General features: G+C 39.9%; 1 protein-coding gene across 1 annotated transcript; it reads right to left on the bottom strand.

Moving 5' to 3' along the window:
• Positions 1-1362: 1362 nt before the first annotated feature.
• Positions 1363-7811, bottom strand: LOC108894036 (myb/SANT-like DNA-binding domain-containing protein 2). Its single transcript, XM_018692591.2, has 4 exons — positions 7145-7811; positions 5025-5280; positions 4867-4930; positions 1363-4195 (listed from the first exon to the last, which is right to left on the bottom strand). Exons 1-4 carry the CDS (start codon positions 7574-7576, stop codon positions 3274-3276), a joined length of 1674 nt encoding a protein of 557 aa, XP_018548107.1. The 5' UTR covers positions 7577-7811; the 3' UTR covers positions 1363-3273.
• Between the last annotated feature and the right edge of the window lie 14993 nt (positions 7812-22804).

The following is a 22804-nucleotide window of genomic DNA, read 5'->3' as shown; positions in this document are numbered from 1 at the left end:
TCCAGTTCCAAAGGCTAGTTTCCAAAAGGTCAGTAGCACTGTCTCCTTGCACACATCACAGACATACACAGTGTCAGTTGTGGCTCTGTCTCTCTCAGGGACCCTTTCAAATGATTGGTCAGCTCTTTTATTCGGTCACATATTAAATCCTTTGAAGCTGTTAGTGAGAGATTTTATTTCCCTCCATTACCATGAGGGGATTTTCTGCAGTGGCTGTCTATGGCCCTCTGCTGGCCACATGAGTGAACAACATCCTCTGGGTTTTTTTTCTGAATGCTTTAACACCAACAATGATTCTTGGAGCACTCTCTCTGAAACCATTAACACTTGTGGCCAGTGGATTTACCAAATGTGCCAAACTGAATGCATGTTCTCTGCTTTACACTCAGTTTGTAATTTAATAACACACTTCGAGGAAAACTGTAAACACTGGTCTCTCCGTTGCTACACTGTGTTTCCAACTGTCTTTCCTCATTGACTTCACTTACAGATCAGAGCTTGAGCACTATAAAAAGGCCACAGGTAAACATTTGGTTCAAAACTGTTGTTGTCTTCTTTTGCTCTTTTGCTGTTGAGGAGTGCTAGACCATTCTGAGAAAAAAAAGCTTTCTCCAGATCTGTAGTGATGTGTAACACACCATGTTATGTTTGGAATACACATCCATACTTTACACATCTGGATACTTGTGTTGACTACATGTTGGACAAGACTTTATTGCAAACTGCTTTGCCCTGCATACAGAAAAAAACATGTAGTGTTTTCAATTTAAACTATGAGTGTGTCAGTGGTCCTTTGTGTGCTCATTCAATCATGGTTTTGGTGTACTGTATTGATACATATCCATTTTTTAAAAATAGTTTAAGAAAGCCTGGTTTTAAAGATAGTGCCTAAGTAATCAGAATAAAACAGTAATTCAATAAATCCAATCCAACAAAGCCACTGCAGTCACACCCACTGAAACACTGATGGTTCACTGTCCAGACTGTTGGCCGGCCGACATTTGCTTATTAGCTCTGATAATACGGATACAGCACAGTTGAGGCTGTTGGGAATGCCATGAGGTTTGCAGGTATTTGTTCATAAATCAACATAATGGACATCATTTTTTTCTTTTCTCTCCACCCATTTTCCTAACTGGAAACAGTAAGACATTATTTCTACCCCTCCACACATTTCCTTCAACAACAGGAACCTTGCTGGCATTACAGCAAGCCTCTTTTCTTTTTCACTATATATGGTGTTGTACATCACATTGAACATTACATGACATGATTAATCTGTAGCTATTTCTGATATTCTAAATGTACATGTGACATTTAACTGTGTTTAGGATGTAGTACTTAGGCCAACCTACTGCTCAAATAAATACACACAAACCCATTTCCACTGTGTGGCAAATGACAGTGAGTGCCCCATTTATTGTTTTTCAAACATGTAAACATACAAGACAGTGACTTCAAAACAATCACATACAAGACATTGTGTCAACCAATAAAATAGAAAATATCATATTTATCTTTATATACTGTATACCCAAACAAATGAACATTGCAAGTTTGCAAAAGCCGGAATGCTCAAGAACATTGATATTCTTAAATATATATTTTAGATATATAAGGTAGATTTCATATACATAGATTCAGTATGGAGTTCTCCACTGTTTAATTCTTCTCTACACAGTCTTTCCTGGCACATTGCACATAACCTCAGGAATCATGTTCATAAACAATTCAGTTTGATTATTGGTCAGAAGTGAGTTAACCTCTGCAGCTTATAGTCTTAACCTGACATGAAGTCATAGATCAGTGCTCTCAGGCCTGGTTTGTACCTGCACGCAAGCAGATGATCACAAGCACCTGCTGATTGTGTGTTATCTGCAAGACTAGTGCATTTGAAACACCAGTATCTGGAAGGTGCTGGTGACTCATCAACACAGATATATACCGATACACACAACCCCACAACTGCAGCTAGAGATGCTCCAAAGTGCTGGCCACTGATACGCATTGGCGTCTAGTATATTTACTCTACAGTGCATTATTAGTGATTTCTCATTTTGGCTGATACTGTGGTACCAAGAACAAATAAGTAGATTCATAATGTCAACAGCAAAGTCAAAATTCAGTGTTACAGTGTACAACAGATTTTACTTGAGTAGGAGCAAAACTTCAATGTGCATTAGAGCTATTAATGATCACACAAACAGGGTCAATAAGAGAGCTACACATAACCAAGACAGCTTAAAAGTGTGCTCCATTTGGTCATACTGCTGTGGCACTTTTTGTTTTACATAAGGTAAAGGCGGGTAACAGCAGCAGCTGGTAAATATGCTGTGACTTCAATTTCATCTTTCTGTATCTTGTAACTGCAAAGACACTACAGAACATTTTCCATTCAGATTCAGCTATTAACAAGCTGTGTGGAAAATATTTCATTACTCTGTATTATCCACACTACTGCTATTGGTACATGTGGTCTTTTGTTTACTTGCTGCAGAGAGCCATTGTTATATGTTGGCTTAAGCAGCATGTGTTGTTTCTGGAGCTGAACTGAAAATGAGTGAAGCCCAACAGGCACAAATTGCTACTGTGCCGGTTGGGTTACAGCGTGGATCCAGCATTCACACTGCAGGATAAACAGGTATCCACATCTGCCAATACTGATTCTTTGCTTTTTGTCCCTAATTTGCATAGAAGCATTTCTAGCTGCAGCCCTGTTACACGTGCAAAACACAAGACATAAATCAACTGTTACTCTTAGATGCTTTGTGAATTCAGGTCCAGACCTCAACAGTCAAAGTAAAGGCAGTTTATGAATAAATACACGCTATGGTCCCCTCGCTGCCTTGTTTGCTACATCCTACTGAGGTAGACAGATGCATACTGCAGTAGTCACCTTGCCAACCCCACACTCCCTGATGAGGCAATATTTATCTACACTTAACAAGCAGCAGAAACCTTTGTAGTGCACATTAGCCTAAAATAATAAGTACATACGTCTTGGATGTTGCAGTTCTGCAATACTTAAGCTACTGTTCCCCTGTCTCTACACAATATATTTGACATATTGTGCACTGTCATTCTTTTTAGACTTAATTAGGATTTAATGAAAAGTCTGAAAGAGCTGAAAAGACTGCAAAAATATGCCAGACTCTTGCACACATCCATGCTTTGTAACAGAACTGGCCACCTTTCATGTTGCCTTGCTGGCTGTAACACTTGTTAATTATATATTTAGTGAATACAAATCAGAAACACCGCTGTAGTGTGTAGTTATGATGTTTGTTTGTTGTTGTATTTCAAGGAATAGCCCACAGCAGTTTCGAGGCACTCCACCAGGGACCCTGCTGAGAGGAAGTCCAGCTCCACCTCAATAAATTTTATGTAAATGGCAAAACGTTGAGATGAGTTTTCACCTCCTTCACCATCCTGACTTGTGACACCACTGCGGCAGTTCTCCTGCAGGAAACGCGTCACAGCAGAGGGTTCACCGTGGATGTAGTGTTTACCAGAACCCTGAAAGTGCTGGAAGAGACACTGTTGTATGGTCCTGTCCTCGGCTATGCCTAAGTAGCAGTAGGTCACTATGGCGCCAGTCCTGTCACCCTGTCCTGCTCTTTCTCCATCAGCCTGACTTTGAGCCCCATTTTCTGAGTCGCACTGAGGTAAGCTGTGGTCTTCACTGTCACCCTGGGAAGAGGTCTGAGCGGTGTCGTTAGAGGACGACACAGCCTCATAGCCAATAGCATAGAGTCCATACGCTTTGGGGATGTCCCCAGGAAGGAGGTAGTGGGATGTGCCTTTGCTGCAGCCTGCTGCTTTGGACTGGGATACAGGGATCCAGTCCACCTCCATGTGCAGCTCCAGGCAGCGTGCCTCGCTGATGGTTATGTCCAGGAATTTGTAGTAGACATTCTTCCAGTTCATCTTTTGAACTTTGGTCATGATGATGCGCCCTTCTGGCTTCTCTGGATTGAAGTACTCGCGAAGCCTCTTACCCAGAGGCACCTGCGAGCTGATCTCAGCATAGTGATAACGCACGTCCTCGCGCCAGCGTGTGTTGTAGCCCACACCAAAGATGGCCAGTTTGTTGGAGAGGTGCAGCCGTGAGAACTCAGTCCACGTTTGGAAGTGCTCCCATTTCAGCTCCACTGACTCAAGGATACGCATCACAGTCTGCATCATGTCCCTTTTTCTGCAAAGAGAAATACATGTTTACTATGTTAGAGGCATGCAGTGACCTGGCAGACAAGGTAAGTAGCCCCTTATTAGCCTGGGAGCTACTGTGGCATAAAATATTTGTTACGTTTGCCATTTATTTGTTTTCATTTTTGTCTGGCCAGACACCAGATCCTGCAAGTTAGCTTATGCAAAAATAACATATGAACTATAAAATGGTTTCTCTGTATATAATCATTTTGTGTCTCTTGTTTTGACACAGTATATATAGGCTAATATACTATTTCAAAACAAAAGGACAACTAGAAGTAGTCCTAGGAAAGTCCTTTAAGCCTCGGTAGAACTTGAAAAACTCTAGCATTGGCGACTCCAAGTGGTAATATTAAAAAAGACACTGTGGCAGTATTGCACATGGATAGATATGAGAATTACTAAACTCAAACTCATTTCCTGATAGAATCTAATGGCTAAGATAATCTCTGTTCCACTGTACATTTGTGGACTAAGACCATCAGTTTATCAAAGTGAGATAAACTGCAATAAGATTTTTGCTATGCACATCCTATTCATGTCAAACAAATTACACAGCTTTTCAGCAGTAATTTGTAATGACTGGGCTACAACACAAAGCTTAACATCAAACATAACCAGACAAAGTGAAGTCAGCCTTTGTTCTTAGTGACTTACTGGGTTTGTTCTGACAGCTCTGCTTGAATCTGTAGAGCTCTGTTTTTAGGCACCTGGATTTCTTCTGAAGGGGGAAAAAAAAACCACAAATATTATTTCAATCTCACCATTCCTGTGTCATTTACCACCACCTGACCACTGCTGGCTGACAAACTCACCAGTCTCCATGTCTCCCTCCTGGAAAGCTGAGTCTAGCACCTGGTTGCACCAGTCCTCTTGGGAGAAGTCTTCCAGAGTGCTGCCATCAGACTCCATCTCCTGATACAGCCCACTGCTGTTGATCAGCACCGGGGCACAGCTCTGGGAGTCCCAGCCTCCCTGACCAAACACCTTCTCCAGCTGCTCTATAGTGTAGCTGCTCTTCCTTTTGCCAATACCATGCTCTTTTACACGGCTGTAGCAACGCCGGAGTGTCTGTATAAGATGGGAGGATAACTGAAGCTGGTCATACAGTATGTAAACAGACAATTGTTACTCACCTGTGGCTACAGAAACTTCAACTTTGTTGGGGCAGTTATATACCACGATGACATGCAAAAAGGAGAGATATCACTTTACACTTTCATAGCAATGTTAACTGGTCATTTACAGCAAGTCTAAGGAGTTTTTACATTTAATAGCAATTGAATTTGTCTGGCTGTGAGCTACATTATGTTTTAAATCAGGATTCACCAGTCTGATCTGTTGGATTGGTATTGGCATCGACCCTGAGACTCACTTTACTGAGCAGAGTGGGCATTGGCCAGACGCCACAGATCCATGTTCAATACTGATGTAATGCTAATATCCCCACTGCTGTTACTGAGGATTTCCTGTATGTGCTGCACAATATATTTTAACGCTGAAAATGCTGACAGTGCTATTTGTGGTTAGCTAGCATTAGCAAAGACTGGCTCAGCAGAGCCCCATATTTTCTACATTTTTGTTAGAAAAGCTGTTTTTAAACATTGCAAGGACAAAGTAACATACAATTTTATTACTTGTGTTTTAAGACTTTAAAATACACTGTTTGGAATAATAATATGAAATGAGTTAACTGAGTTGAGTTTATTGCCAAACAAACGAGAAAAAAAACATCAGCTACCTTAAAGTGCCAGAGGTTTGCAATTCATTCAACTAACCTAAACATATATTAAAAATACCATAAATGATGACAGCCAATCATACACTAAAAAAGGTACATTAAAGTGCCAGTTTACCAGTCAAGAGTCAACAGTCTCTGAGAATGTGCTTTTACAGCATTCATATATAAAACAGTCTTGAGTTTTCTTTTAATGCTGTGTGCCATAGCAACTCTGCCCCTTCTACTTCATTGAAAAACCAAGAATCATTGAGCAGATAAATGTGAAAACAGCCCTCTAGTGTCTTAACTCTGTACCTACCTCACACAGCACAGTGAAACTCTAAACATCCAAGTAAAGGAACAAGAAGCAAAACATATTTTTGAGATGGGAGGTCAGACTGGTACATCCCTAAACGTGAGGAAAGAAAAAATCACTGCAGAATGTATCTAGAGTGCTGAGTATAAGTAAAATTTGATTTTATACTTGAATCTGCAGAACTGATGATTATTTGTTATTTCTCAATTTTTGGCAATCTGTTGGAATTCCAATTTTTGAAGACCATGTCATTGCAAATACACTGATGCTGAATGCTGAAATCTAATGCAGTGGTGTCAGAGTCATGAATATGAAGTACTGACACGGTCTATGGCTGTTCATTTAGATGATGAGTGCTACACATGTATATTACTTAATCTGTGTGTTACAGACAAATGGATAAATTAACGAATGAAAGACTGAATTAAACAACCAAAGCTTTAGATAAAGATTGATTCAACCCCAATACAGCCAGCAATTTCTGCAGGTTAGAGCAAGCAATGTGAACTATAAACTAAATTATTTGTTACCTAGCAACCAATTTAATGTTATATGCACTAAAAACACATGTCAGGGTATTATGTAGTAGATACTTGAGTTTACTGCATCCCTGCTTGAGAGTTGCGGTGTGCCAATAAACTTATATTTATCAGCGTCACCAAACTGAAACTCAGGGCTTATCAGGAAACTTGGATTTTGCACAGTGGGTGTTTGTCAGGGCAATAATTAGGGGTTATTCCTGTTCGATTTATTTTTTCTGAACCTCTGGTCGTACGTGTTTATAAGCTGCACTGCAATGAATGACAGTAACATGAGCTTCGTCTCAGAGCTACAGGCAGAGGATGGAGGATGTACATGCAGCGTTCCAGCCATTGTTGTGTCCTCATAACCTTATTTACCTTCATCCTCTCCCTGCACTGGGAGGGGGTCCTCTCGTATCCCAGCTCCGACAAGGCTCTGGACACCCGCTCGTACATGGCAGGACCGGGGGCCTTACCGGAGAACACGGTGCCTGCGACCTCCAGCTGCTGCATCCTCGCCTCCGTCAGCCTCTCGTTGCCCCAGACCGCGATGAGGGCGTTTGTCTCCGACGGGGTCCACGACATCCCCCGGCATGCCGTGAAGCTGTTGGAGGACGATGAGGCCGCCGTCCGGCCCGCGGTCCCTGAGCCCACGTTCAAAGGCGAGAAGCGGTTAGGTGTCGAGGGATTGGAGTGGTATTGATTACTGTCACTCAAATCTTCCGACTCAGGAGATGGCACCTCGGTTTTCGGTATCTTTAACGGCGTCGATATCTCTGGAGAATGCTCCGCGTTACTGGACGCCGCCATGTTGCCTCTGTTGCTAAGGGGAGGGGAGGGAATGTGACGTTCAGGGCTTTACGCTAGAAGGGGTGGAGAAAGATACGGCGTGGAACTAAAGAGAGCTGCAAAGGTGGAACCCGGGAGACTTTGATTTCAGGTAAATAAACAAAAAACAACAACAAAAAAGAAAACAAACAAAAAAAATATATATAAAAAAAATAAAACAAGCGCCTCTCTATCGAATTATATCGGCCGTGAGACTACCCAACCCCCACAGAACAGTTACCTGCTTTCGCCCCTAAATCAGTGGTATTGTGAGATGTGTGAGATGTCCATGGTGTCAGACGCGTGCCACATGAGATGTGCAATTTTTTTTATTTATTTATTTATTTAAAAAAAAAAAAAACAAACAAACCAAATGATAGATGTTTTTTCAACGTGTATGGTGGTCTGTTAGAAGAGCTGTGTTCTCAAAATTACATTTCAGTACATTTTGTATTAATTGTATTTACGTTTTTTCACATAATGAGGATATGTTGTTAATTTATGTATTTGATAAGATGCAAATAGTCTATTTTGCCTGTGAATGGATCAGCAAAATGTCCACAGACAATATACTTTTTCCCACCAATATATATCAGATCATGATGCCACCTCTCCATAACATCCATGCTGTAGTGTACCTTGCATGTTGAAAAGTGCTGAAGGGGTACCCAGTGTGTTAAAAAGTGATACCAATGGGCTCTGAAAAAGCATCCATATGTGATGAGTTGGGAGTGAAATCCAAAAAGTCCTTTCATCCAAAGGCTTTGTCACCAGACCTCAGGTGTTTTATGGACTACCACAGTCCCCCCCTGGAAGGTAATACTCTATGCTATTAGTGAAACAGAAGCAACTGAGCTACCATCTACACTCTGAGCATGTGGACTTTGGGTTCTAAACAGGGGCCACACATTTTTAAGTGTCTGGTCATCAGCCTGACTCCAGCTTTTGTCTGTGAAGATGACAAAATCTCATCCCAAAATCACAATCCATTTATTACTTCCATTATTAGTTTCAGTATTGTTAGAAATTTCATTTTTTATTTCATTACATTTCACTTTTTATTTAATCTGTGTCCAGATTTGAAGCCTTTCATTATACTTTGTAGCCACCATGAGGTGAGCTGAGAGAAAAAATGAGCCATGTGTAAATCTGTACTCTGAGTTTACAAAGCTGCATGCATGGCTTATAAACCGTGTTTACTAAAATGTGATCCTGACAATAACACTTACATGTTATATGATATGATATGATAATGATATGACATGATATGTGATATTTCTGCTTAGTTATGTTTCACTTGCATTGTTACCAGAAGATGCTGCTCTAGACATGAACATAGTGTGTCGGAGAGCACAGATTTACAATCCATGTACACGATTTAACTGGTCTTAGATTTGAAATCTGTGCTTTCAAATTTGCAATCCATGCCCATGTTTTATAGACCGTGTGCAAGGACTTGAAATCCATGTGTGTGGTTTATATACTGTGAATGTAAATCTAAGAGCATGGTTGATAAACTGTCCTCTTATGATTCTTGATCACAACAGGCTTTGCAGAAGAAAAGCACCAAATTACCACCTTACTTATCTGGCTATGAAATAATCAACTTTAATGTTAGTGAGTCCAAGTTCTGTGTTGTTATTACCAGTATAGAATTCAAACGACAATGTCCAACACACAATTTACTAAAAATTGATATATAGTTATACATATGTAACAGCTGGTTATTTTAACTTTCCCTTGTAATTATCACACATAGTATGTTTAGTTGTTGGTCTTTATTATGAATTTGCTGACCAATCTATCCCTTCAGGGGTATGGGACATATTTCTACAATAACTGCAGTTAATGAAGGGGAGTGGAGTGAGGACCATCAGTGTGGCTGAGGAAGAATGTACAGTGAGAATGGTGATATCCACGTAGGAAGGATAAGAATAGTGGACCGGTCAATTTGCTTTACATACAGTGTTATCAAAAACAGAGTGTAGGGAATGATTGTAAATTTGGCCAAGCAAATGGAAACTGGTATGACAACACCTGGCAGGATGCCAGAAAGAATGGTAATGGAAAGTTCTACTATTCTGACAAAGACCAGCTTTATGGAGATTTTTTTGAGTGGATGGAGTAGCAAAATGTGGGACCCTGTCTGATTTTGGAAAGGATGGGTATCCAACTCCCTACCCTACTAGAGAAGCACACCATCAAGTCATCGTTGTCTTATCCTCTACCTCAATACACCATCAATCAGCAAACTAGTAAGTAAAAAATGAAATTAAAACCTGAAATTAATGTAATTAATTAATGATGAAATTAACAATTAGTTAATATGAATGGAACAGTTTAACATGTGTCTTACACAGGCTTCAGTTCTGCAAAGCTTGTGGTCAAAACAGTGAGGAAATGAACCAGGGAGGCAAAGCAGGAGCTGCAAGGCTGTTTTGACTGCACTGAGTGGCTCTGGAATGACAACCTCGACGCTGTGACATCTTACATTAGCTTTTGTGAGGATGTGTCCACCAACCAAGACCTTCAGCTGTTTCTTTTATTTCACTTCTAATAGCGTGTGTCGTACCTAACAATGCAGGTTTAGAGATGGCAAAAGGGAACAATGAGTGTTATCCAGGGGGGCTGTAGTAGTCCAATACCCAAGGTCTGCAGACAAGGCCTTTAGATTTGTATGTAGACTCAAAACTGTCATCAGCACTGGAATTATATAATTTTCTTTTGGCTGAGAACCATGGCTTGTTAATAGTGTATGTGTTGAAAGCCTTGCTTGGCACATACGTCCTCACGCTAGCTGATATAAGATGTCACAGTGTCAGTCAGAATGCTGGATGAATGTTATACTGTACTGTCCTTATGGGAGAGTTTTGTCTTTGACTTATTTGTTCACAATCACAATACACAAAATAATAATTAAAAAAATACTCCAGAAAGTGTGATATCAACTACAGAATCCCTCTGTTGTTCCCCATTACTGCACCAAGGGTGAGAAGTCCAACAGGACACAGTTGTCACTGGGCAGTGAATGAGACCTTTTATTGGATTTGGTAGTGCATAATTGGTCATTTGATGACCTGATTGATGGATTGTGTCATTGGTTACTTCATCTTTTCTGTAGTAGTGTTTGATTGGCGTCCTTCAGGGACTATAAGTCATTACAGCCTGCTCTGCCATCTGTCTAGTTGTTGGCAGTGTGTGTATTTGTGGTCATTTGGGTCTTGACCTGGCCAAAGGGACAGTAAGATTTTTGGATGAGGTCTACACACAGGCTGTCCAAGAAAGGTCAAAGACAGGAAACACTGGTCAGTCCAACCTTTACATGTCAAAACTGCAGCTGTCAATTAGTTGTCATGTCAGCTGACAGGAAGAGATGAAATGTACCACTTATGATCAGATTTGTGTTTGATAAATGTTCTGAAAGTGCGGCTCATACTCTGATGAAATAAATAATATGTTTCTTATGGTCGACAAATCCTCCAAAAAGACCATAACCAACACTTAATGTATCTTCCTAACAAATTGTGTTTGTGTCCAAGTATAGGTACAGGCATTCATGGTGCTCAGAGGATGAATTCTTCTGACTTTCCTCTGACTATGCCACAAAAAAACAAAAAAAACAAAAAACAAAACAAAAAAACAGGTCAATATCGCATTATAAGAAAAATGTATTGTTATAATAAGATGTTTTTCACATCATAACAATATATTTTTGTTATGACCAGAATTTTTTCAAATCATTATGACATACAAAAAAGGACATTGTTTTTGTTATAATTTACTGTTTCTGTTGTTATCATGTGAAATATTTCCCATGATAACATGATAATTTAGCTTGTATTATTATAACATGAAACTTTTTTTGAATGAGGAAAGTGTGTGCAGAGAACAGATAAATTGAGGAATATGTCACATTTATACAATTTGAGTTGTACTTCATGCTTGAGTAGAGACATGGGGAGATTTGGTATTACTTAGAACAGTGTAATAAGTATGTTTAAGAAGGAAGAATGAGTCTACACACACAGTATGCTCGTCATACGTAGAGAGGACTGGTAAAGAGCCTCACAAGGCCAGGTAGAAACTTCATGGATTTTCTGATGGCCCTCTGGTCCACTGATGGCCAAACTGGTACAGCCCCATGCATTCTCAAATCCATCTTAGTGTATACATGTTATCACAATATCATCCACCATTATAACAGCAGAATCTTCACCTTGACAGACATTATGAACTTTATCTCCAACAGGCAAAAGATTCCATAACTAAAAAAAGTATTTGGAGTACATTTGTAGGATTTTGCAAAGGTTTCATAAATTTAATAGAAGTTTTTACTTCTTAAAATACTTCAAGAAAATCCATGAGGTGAACAGGGAAAGGTTCTGAATTCTCTATGAGTAAGCACAAACAACAACAACAACAAAAAACATTGATAAATGTATTTTGCTGGATGTATAGATTTGGTTACATGCAGCAATAATGCTCTGATATTACAATGTCTCTCTACATACTATACATAGATTTTTTGTTAAAAGGTGCAGTTTACAGTGATATAAGTGAAATGAAACTATAGGTTACTTTTAAAGTTTGTCCTTTGCATCATAAAATGGTGTGTGTACAGTACATCACAAATCAATTAAAGACAAGGAGGTGTCATGTGTCAATTTAGAAAATGTGAGTTTAATATCCCTCTAACATCCCTCATCTGTCCTGTGAAGGCATGTTTAAAATTAAAGTCATGGCAAACAATTTTCCTTAAACTTCCTTTCATCCATCAGTGTACAATTAACATCTTATAATTAACATTTCTTATCACTCTGCAATACTTCAGTGTTTATATAAGCTGAGATCTCGGTGAGAATTGTTGAAGATGTTAGAAAAGTGTGTCTCACCCAGATTTTTCACTGGCACATCCAAAAGCAGTAAGGTCAAGTCTTCTGTGGCCTCATTTGTGTTTTAACATTCTGGAAAGCACATATGAACAAAATAGTGAGGATCTGTGTTAATCTATGTGCCATCAAGAGACCGTCATTATGTTCTGGGGACATGTACAGACATAATTTAAAGTTAATGAGATGGGACTTTATTTGCACATGTTCAGGACACTGACATCACCTTTCAGTACCACCAGCTTTGCTGATACCTCATGAATTTAAAGTTAGAGAATAGCTCTTTTATAATTAGAGAATGATTGTGATTGTAATCCTGGGCTTATATCATCAGAGGGACAATTTGCTTTTTCAAACTGTAAATGATTGCTCAGAGATTGGATTTGACAGAGATGGAGGGAAGATGTTAGCGTGAATGCCCCAAAGTTGTGTTTTGCTGAATGCAGATTTCCTTGATGGAGTGTGTATGTAATAGTGTATATGTTACTTACTTTATGGAAGAATGTTTCTGATTGTCTTTTTGTTACTACACATTTGTGTGTGTGTATTATCAGATCTGTTAAAGGAGGTCTGAAAATCAACCTTTGCATTGCTGAAGGCAGCAAGATTAATTTTCCCCTTCATTTGGGTGATGGATTTATTTTTGTCTCCATGCTCATCTTTGATTGGGCCACATCTGTTACCCATGAGCCTCAGTATTAATGACAGTGCCAAGAATGCCCTCAAGTGTTTTCATTTAAGCGTATCTGAGTGCAATCCTCCTTATGACTCCAAACTCATTACTTTACATGTGTGAAGTGACATGATGATTACGAAGTTAAAGTGTAGCCTGTCAGCTTAAATTTGATGGTGCTTTCACCCATCAGATGATCAGGTAAAAAGGCCTTATTTTGTTTAGTTCAAGGTGGTACAAGTCATCTAGCGGTACAGACACATTAAACTAGCATTTGATACATCGGGCTATTTTCATACATGTTGAAAAGTTTCAATGTAGAATGATATCTAGACTGCAGCTGGCCAATATGATCCTATTAGCATTCTACAGGAGTGTAATATTCATATATTAGAAAAAGCTAAACACCTACGCTCATCATATTCACTTCCCAGGTGTTCTTCTCAGCCTTTTTGCATTTCAGTGGCTCTGTAAGGATTTGGCCCAAACTGCACTTGGCAACAAGCTGAAGCAGTATTAAGTACTGTGCATGTATAACTAAATTATTAAAAGTTCTCAGTTATCAAATGGCTACAAGCTAGCTAGGACTGACAGTTTTAACTGACTGTTAAGTGAGGCACACTGATTCCAGAATGGCTCCTCTTCCTTGGTGCAGTGCTATTGAATTACAATTAGACATGACTTTTTTACTGCTTAAATAATCAATTCATTGATCCACTCAGCCTCTTCTGTAAGCTTCCTTTGCCATGCAGCCCAATCTGCTGTTGTATCATTACATTAAGAATTAATCCAACATCAAAATGGTGCTAAAAGCAGTGAGAAAACAGAAGCACTTATGCAGTAAAATAACATAATTGCTAATCCATATTCAGTCTTTTAAACTTTCCCCCCTACAGTTTTTCATGTAGTCTTTGAAAATGAGCCATCAGTTTTAGAGAAGGCTTTTCACATCCTCCATCAATTTCAGTGTCATCTCACTCCCATCATCTCAGTGGTCCGATTGGATCATTACCAGATAGGTATGAAATGACCATTACGTGGGCTGCTTTTTTGATGCTGATTGCAATGGACACGTTATCTTTAGAAAGAGCAGTCACAGTGGAAATCATGTCTCCCCTGCCATCTTAGCAGACAGGGAAATCAGCCCAAGACTTCAGACAGGACTGAGAAGTCAGTCCAAAAAGAAAGAAAACTGTTGAAATGGTCAAGCACTTTTTAAAAAATAACTTTTAGCTCTTTATTTGTCAGTTTTACTTAAGAAATGAAACAGTGTACCCTTTTGGCTTCAAGATTAAGTACTGACCATGAACTGCAGCATCATAGGTTCGAGTCTGGCATTCCCAAATGACTCTAACAAATGCTCCCTCATTAGTTTTGCAGGTTTTTGATCATAAATCAAAGTACTGGACACAGTGAAATTTTGAAATGATGATGGTGCTATATGAAAAGCTAGAAAGAAACATCAATCCATCCATCCATTATCTATAGCGCTTATCCTTAAGGGTTGCGGGCGGTTGGATCCAGTCTCAGCTGACATTGGACAAGAGGAGGGGTACTCCCTGGACAGATTGTCAGTTCATTGCAGAGCCATCATATAGAGACAAACAACCATTCACACACTCACATTAACACCTACAGGTAATTTAGAGTCACCAATTAACCTGCATGTCTTTAGACTGTGAGAGGAAGCCAGTTGTCAAGATATTCCACTAAAAATCACAAATGTGTAGCTCCTGGTATGTTCTAGAAAGGTCAAAGAAGTTGGTAGGATTCATCGTCTGGCGCCTGTGAATCTATCCATACATCTATCTATTATATGTACCACTTATCTTTAAAGGTTGGCGGGGGGGATGGGGTTGGAGTCAATCCCAGCTGACATTGGGCAAGAGGTGGGGTACACTCTGGACTGTGGGAGGACTGGAGTACTGGAGAGAACCCATGCACGCACAGGGAGAGCACAAAACACAGAAAAGTCCTGGGTGAACTGCAGTTCAGACCTGGTACTTTCTTGCTCTGAGGTGACAGTGCTAACCACTGCACCACCATGCTGTTTGATCCTATGAATGTCTGTATAAAGTTTCAATCCAGCCCAAAGTTGTTGACATTCAGTTTCAACAAAGCAGTGCACTGTCCAACCATGCTGCTGGAACCATGTTGCTATCATGGCTAAAGAGAGAACTTCATCAATTATCAAAATTATTGCAGCTTAGTTTACTCTCCATCAACAAATTGTCTAATTGGGAAAATTTTCAGCTCTTGTCTCTATCATCAGTATTTACATTTACCTCAGAGTCTTCTGTATTCTATTGCTTAACATTCATAACAGACACCAAATTAATGCATTCACCCCAACTCTGGAATTTTCCACAGGACAGTTATGTTGGATTTCCCCATGTGTCCTCAAACAAAAGAACCCCCATGAGTCCCCTGTAGACTCTCCTAATCCTGAAACAGCTCTCTCATCCCAGCCACCTCAATCAGCATTTAGCTCTTTAACTTCCTCCAGCTGGGTTCCAATACCCCCCCCCCCCAGTGGATTCCCCTACCCCGAGCTAACCTCCCCCAAGCGAAACAGGGACCCAGGTGCCATCACTGAACGAGACGTCGGGGTAATTTGGCTCGACGTGCCCTAACACACACGGCGTTCTTATATCAGGGGCAGGGAGGGACTCTGGACATTAAACACTGTCTCATTAGGTTTATTTGGACGAAGCAGGAGACCTAATGAGAGACAGGTGTAATGACCAAAAACATCTGATCTCTGCTCGCTCCGAACAAAACATCCAGGTAGGGCCCAGGGTCAGGGCCAAAGTCATGTCACGCCTCCCTGCCTCTGAGGGGGGGGGGACTGAGGGAATCCAAGTTCAAGCACTTAATGGAAAAGAGAGGAGAGGGGAGTGACAAAGCAGCATACTTGAGTGAAGAGGTGCTCTTTGTCTTCTGGATACTTCCATCCAGACTTTTACGTGGGTCTCATGTGAATTGGTTTTATTCATGACACATGACACCTCCTTGTCTGTGAATTACTACATGATTTCTGTGTCTTGTGTGTTCAGAAGTACCAAAAATAATCTCCTACCACCACTTTCAAAATCAGCCTTTTCTGTAGATGTTTCTTTGTCTGTGATGCAATTTTAGATGACTTGGGGGTGGGGGCATGGTGTTTGATGTTTACCCAGCTTACCAGTGCAGCTGAAACTTTTATGCCATCCAAAATGGACAGCAGCTGGGTACCATTACCCAATTAAATCTAAATATCACAGGCAGCTTTTTGAATTAGGGGCATTTCTCAGCTCATTAACATCTCATGAATGTTAAATCAAGATGCAAATAATTGGTTGGTGATGATAAAGTTTGCAGTGTCATCACAATGGAAATTCATAAATCTCAATCTTAATGTGGCACTTTGTTCTTGTTGTTTGGATTTTTATTGCAACACAGCACAGCGTGTGATTTTTTATGCAGAGCTAACATGGCAAACAGATTTAGCTGATTTCATACAGAATGAATGAAAGACCACTAACTGTCATCACTGTCTTCTGATCCTCATCCTCAGTCACTTTATGTGTATTTTGGGGGGAGTCTCATTCATGAGGTGATGGAGGTTGGAGAGATAGACTCGATGAGGGATGAACGTACCTTTTCATGGTGGAGAGGAGTGCTGAGATCTGCCACCCAGCCTTCCATACTCCCACCTTATCATCGCTGGACCCCAGGTGTGGAGCAGCTGAACCACCTATGCCTCTTGACCCACAGCCTGTCCACAGCTCAATACAACATTAGCCTCTACAGCTGACCTGACCAGTGTGGCCAGCTCTCATTGTCCACTGTCTGGAAGATACAATAATTTGTGCCTACAATAGGGAAAAGGTTGACAGTGGAGCAGTGAAGTCTTTGAAAATGTCTATTGATTTTGTGTACATGGATACAGATTTACCATTTTTACTGTGACAGCCAGCATGACTGGCAGCATGTGTCATGTCATATTTAGGCACACACAGCACTTGATTAGGGCTCTCCTGTGACTTTGTTCAGACAGGATGCAAAGCAAGTTCACCTTCAAAACACTCTGAAGGTGAACAGCTAATGCTCACAGTGTGCAACGCCAATGTCAAAATATGATGACATCTAAAAAGAGCAAAACCCTTAAACTGTGATTACATAAAAACTATGAAAAAGCTGAATCTATATGATAAAGTATGAGGAATAGTGACTGATTCAATTAAATTAATGAAAAATGAATGAATTTTTAAATGTGTTCAAATGTAGCTTGAAATTATAATCCTGTCAACTACAATGTTACCTAGTAATATTGAAAATGTTGATTTTTAAGGTGACTGCAGCTTTGTCTTGGTGTTTAGACTTTATCTTTGGGTAATAAGTTATAAAGTAGTAATAAAATAATCTGACCAATTGTTCTTTTTGATTTAAAATTGTTTATTGCTTATATTGTTGTAAATAGTGAACTAAACATATTTAGAGTGATAACATTCACTGTATAAAGCAGGACAGATATTGAGACACAGTCAAATCACAATGGGACACCAAGTCTCTCTGCTGCACTGTTAGTATAAATGGCATATTATAAAGTTGTAATGGAGTTAATTAAACACAAGAACATTTGGACCGAGGGCTTGTTCATACCTTTAGTAAAAGTCCAAAAACAGCTCAATGTATTGCCCTTCAGTTTACTGTCAAATCATTGAAACAGCTTCAGTCATTTTAGTGAGATACAATCACTGGTAATGTAAGTAAAGCAAAACAAAACTCATTCCAATGCTTGATAATAAATAAATCATAAATGAAGCCCCAACAGCTCTTTGTTTAAAACGTTTACAAATGAAATACAGTGCTGGCAAACATTTCACAGTCAACAAAAGGTTTTTACACCTATATACCTTTGCCATGTCTTTTTTGCTTAGAGGTGTCAAAGTACAGAGGAAGGACAAGAAAATAGGTCCCCGAGTATTTTCAGACACCAGGTAAAACAGTTCTGATGATATCCTTGATGTTAAAATTAAATCCCTCCTTAATGTGACCAAAATGAAATAGATAAGACTGTATCACTTTTTGACCTTCATGTATCAAAGACCCCCCTCCATTTCCTGCATAGCAATTCAATGTCATCATTCCTCAGTTGATATATATCCATACAAATTGTGCACCTGGCATGTAAAAACCACAGCATCACTTACACACATTCAACCTCATATTCTTAGTCAAAAACCAACAAAAGGATCATCTGAGATCTCATAGTTTGTTCATGGTCATGAGATGACCTTTCTCACAGAAAGGAATATTTGGATGGTATTTGTGTGGCAACACTTTTGGATCCAACATTATCCTCTAAGTCTGAATATTCTTAACACTTAAGAGTTTATTTCTTATGGTCTATTATATCAGACTGACTTTTGGTGTCATGACATGTCCATACAAGGTTAAAGGTCACTGGCCAAATGTCAGCAAACATAGGAGTCCAGGCAGATGGCGAGCTGCATCACACTGCCTCTGTTTCAAAAAACGGATCCAGTCAATAAATCTAATGAGCTAAGACACTAAAGTTTGTGCTGAGAATTATGCAGCTGTGATAAATTGATGAATACAAAGGAGAATGTATGTGTTAATTCTTCTTCAGTATTATAGATTTAGGTTTTTAATGGCCAACTATTTAACAAACATCAAAAAATCAGCACAGAAAACAGATCATCAAATGAAGTCAGAAACAATGTCCAGCTCAAAGCTGCCTGCATCACCAGCATTTAATTATTTTTAACATCTTGTTCAAATAACAATACCTTGTTAACTGATTGCACTGTAGACCCACTTATCCACTTTGTCTTCTGCAATTAGATTAAAAATGTCGATTCTTACAATGTGGAGGCAGACAGATAGATACAGCAACTCTGCAATACCTTAGAGGTTACACATTGATGCCCTGAACATATATGACACCTATAATCCCTTTGTTAGACAAAAAGTCCATGACATAACAGGGTTGCCTGAAAGAAAGGAGTCACAGAACATCAGAAGACACAATCCCCTGACAAGTGCTGGGACAGCAGACATCCAAGCTCCCAATTTACCAGAAAATGGAGATGACGCATACACTGGCATAATGAAGTAGAAAAATGTATGTGACTGTCAGTTTATATGAGTATGTGCATGCATCTGTGTGTGAGTGATGAGCAGCGTGTGTGTCGGTGCAGCATCCCTGCTGTGAGCCTAATTAAAAGGTACTAGGTGCAGAGGGGGCTGCTTTGGCACCCAACTGAGTCCCTTTATATGCCTGCTTCTCTCCCTCTCTATCCTCTGCCTTTGATTATCATGGAGCACTAATGCCGCACAAATGCAGCCGCACATGTGACCCCTCTGTAGCTAAGGAGAGGAAAGGAGAAGACAGAGAGCAGCTTCATCATTGTGACAGCTGAGGGGTGGAAAGTCCTGTTTCGCTGAAATGTTTATCAAGTTGAAGTGAAATTATAAAATTCTCAAAGCAGAATTTGGTTGGTTGGTTAAAAGACACTGTTACATGCATCAGGCAATGATTAATGTGCATATTTGTGCATTTTCTGCCTCTAAACAAGGGCTGACTTAAGGCATAAACCACCTGGGCAGTTTCCTAGGACGCCACTAGCTCGAGAGGTTTTTTTTTTAATGTTATCAATTTATTTGTTTATTTATTTAATTAATTTAAGTCTGTGACTGACCTCCAGTGTGCCCCTTACATTGTTACAACAATCAGACAGTAGTTCATTTTCTCACATTGCTATGATCATTTTCTCACTCTCTAATATATTTAAAATATTTCAAGAGTGCTATCTCTAATACTTTCCAAGTCAGATCTTTTCTTACTGTGGAAAAAGTAATAGATGTGTTGTCATATCTAATAAATATCAGAAACAACCTGTCATCACTCAAAACAGAGAATGAAAGTCTTTTGACAGCAACAACAATGATAAGCCATAAACTGTATTAAATACCATGCACTGTTTGTCAGGCTGCCTGAGACAGGATGCCAGGCCTGTGTGATGAAACAGCCCCAACACAGAGGCCATGAGGGGGGATCAGCTGCCAATAACAACCCTATCCGCTTCCATATGCACAAAAAAACATACACTTAAACACACACTGTGGCCAATTTGAGTTTATCCCACTGTGGAGTAAGGGACATAATCCCCTGCTGTAATTGCATTCTGGGGTTTTCTGAGAGGCTTGTTTCACCACTGAAGCCACTTCAGCAGGGAACTATGAGTCTCAGGTCTCTCCAAGCTCGGTGCTTGACAACATATGTCTCTCCATGCCTTAATCTCTCTATTCCCAAACAAGATGGCTAAAATACATGCATCAGGGCTGGTAATTAGTCAGTCCCTGTGATGTGCCTCTTGATTTGACATCATTTGAAATGAGCAGCTGAGTCGGGGAACAGTGGCAGACCTATGAAAATTGACTCAAGGAGAGAGGGAGAGAAGGAAAGTAAGAGACCGACAGAGTTGTGGAGTGAAATGTGTTCATTTTCTGACTTTTAATTAAAGTAGCTTTCAAAGAGGTGTAAGGATGAAATTGGAAGAGATCAAGTCTGTCCTTGGCAGGAATTAGTGTGTGCACTTTGTTGGGTTCACTCGTCTGTAAGTTTGGTACGAGAGAAAAGGGTGACTTTGACAGGGATGACTTCATTTTTGGAGGAAATGATTGTTACCACAGTTTATTCTAATGCCATCATTTGTTCTTCAGCCTATGGATAATAGTTCACTATGGAATTTCTATATGGTAACTGTAAATCTGTATCAGAGTGACATGCTGAAGGACTGAGATCCTCCTTTAACAAGGGGGCCTGGTTCAAACACCACTGTTGGCAGCCACCTGACCTACCTGAGTGACCTTCGGCACAACACTGAATCCCTGTGAGGTCCAGAGCAGTTCTCCTGTGGCTCACTATGAGCCTAACACTCAAACTTTTTTAGTGCTTATCTTGCTTATGCATGTAATCCATGGGAATACTTTAAGACATTCCGAACCCTTTTCATTAAAATTCTTTCTCATCTCCCATTTTCCTGTGCTACATTGCTGCGGTCTCTTCATGAAGTCCTATGGAACTTGAAACTCCTTTTGTTATGGTGTGAGGGACCCCAGATGATGCCTGACTGTGGTCGTCCATCACCCCTGTCACATGTCCCTGCACCCTCCGACTACTCCACAGCCCACATCCCAGCATGCATATTCACAGGAGCTGGTGTCCTGTCTGTGGAAACCAAATTGCCTCTCCCTGTCTCTTTTCTTAGTCAGTTTTAAAATGGGCTAATAAAGAGGGGCAAGATTCCCCCATAGTAATGGCTCCCCAGAGAGTCCTGACTAATTAAAGGGCTGCCCCTTCCAATGAACAGTAATCACTCATGGCTTTGGGTAGACAAACACATGAGCTCTCAGATGACAAACAAAGAGGATATGTTGCCTTCTATTGTTAAGAGTTTAAAGAGATAATGTACTCATTTCTATAAGGCTGACAGGATCTTCTCTTCGATCAGAGTGGATTTCTTTTGTTATGCAAAAGTTCATTACATTGTAAAGGACACTTACATATCCTTATAATGAAGAATGCCGATTTTGTGAATCCAGGTTTAGGCATTTCACATGTTAAACATATCCCAATCATTCCAGTCAAAGTGCATATTGATGATACAATAAAAGTGTTTATGCTCAAAAATGAGAGCACCCACAAATTTCAGAATTCAGCTTTTAGAATTTGTTCATTGTTGGTGTCATCCTCTCTGCTGCTGAGGAAAACATGAACAATTTAAGAGGTTTACCCATTCAGTTTAAATGTTATCATAAGGAAATTATTCATCTGTAAGAATTGAAAGTATAACATGGAATATGTGCAACATTTTGTATGTATAATGCTGGAGATTTTTCAGTCGTCAGACTGAACTGAGGTCTTCCTTCCTTCTTGTCCAAATGCTGACATAGCTCAAACCATAGTAACAGCAGGGAACAATACAAATAAACTGTTTATTTCAACAGGAAAACAGAATCTATATTTAAATGTGATTTTTCTCTGTTTGGGTAGGACCTGCTGTGACTGGATGAAGCAAAAAAGACCTCACTCGTGCAGTGATTTTTGTGTTGTTGCTGTCTTTGCTCTTTGCATGTTGAAAAAGATGAACAATGGGATGAAAACATACATACCTTTCATACAGTGTTTGCTTGTATATACTGACATATTGTATCTACATGCAAGAAGGTCGACACCACCGGCTGTAGCCTGAGAGCTGATCAAGCATCAAATCTTAACAAGACTCTCCTAATGATCTCAATGAAATGCTCAGTGACTTAATTAGATGATGTGCTGTGCACTGCACTAAAGAGAGATGGGTCTGTGTGTAAACGTGTGTGTGTGTGGGGGAACTTAGGGGAGGAGGGTACAGTGTGTGTGTCTGGAGGAGGGGGGGTGGATCTCCAAAGATGTAAAATCTGGACTTCTTTGTTCTAGTAAGCAAATGCCTTCAGTGTGTGTGTTGAACATGAGATAAAATAAAAGACTGAGGGTCATATGACTTAGATTCTATGATTCTGTGAATTTGGTATAAATATTTTCCTTGGGTGCTTTCTTCAAGGAGCCTGCCTGTTCCCTACTATCAACCAGCCTAGAAG

The sequence above is a fragment of the Lates calcarifer genome, linkage group LG20 (assembly GCF_001640805.2).
Source record: "Lates calcarifer isolate ASB-BC8 linkage group LG20, TLL_Latcal_v3, whole genome shotgun sequence".
In the NCBI taxonomy this organism is placed as follows: domain Eukaryota; kingdom Metazoa; phylum Chordata; class Actinopteri; family Centropomidae; genus Lates; species Lates calcarifer.
Note: the sequence above shows the minus strand (reverse complement) of the source record. Positions and strands in the feature narration are given on the sequence as shown.

Excerpts from the sequence above, each read along its gene's own strand:
- LOC108894036 (XM_018692591.2), bottom strand. The coding sequence starts at position 7,576 with ATGGCGGCGTCCAGTAACGCGGAGCATTCTCCAGAGATATCGACGCCG. Across the intron at positions 4,931-5,024 it reads GGAGGGAGACATGGAGACTG|AAGAAATCCAGGTGCCTAAA; the intron begins GTGAGTTTGTCA and ends TTCCCCCTTCAG. Across the intron at positions 4,196-4,866 it reads GAGCTGTCAGAACAAACCCA|AAAAAGGGACATGATGCAGA; the intron begins GTAAGTCACTAA and ends TTCTCTTTGCAG.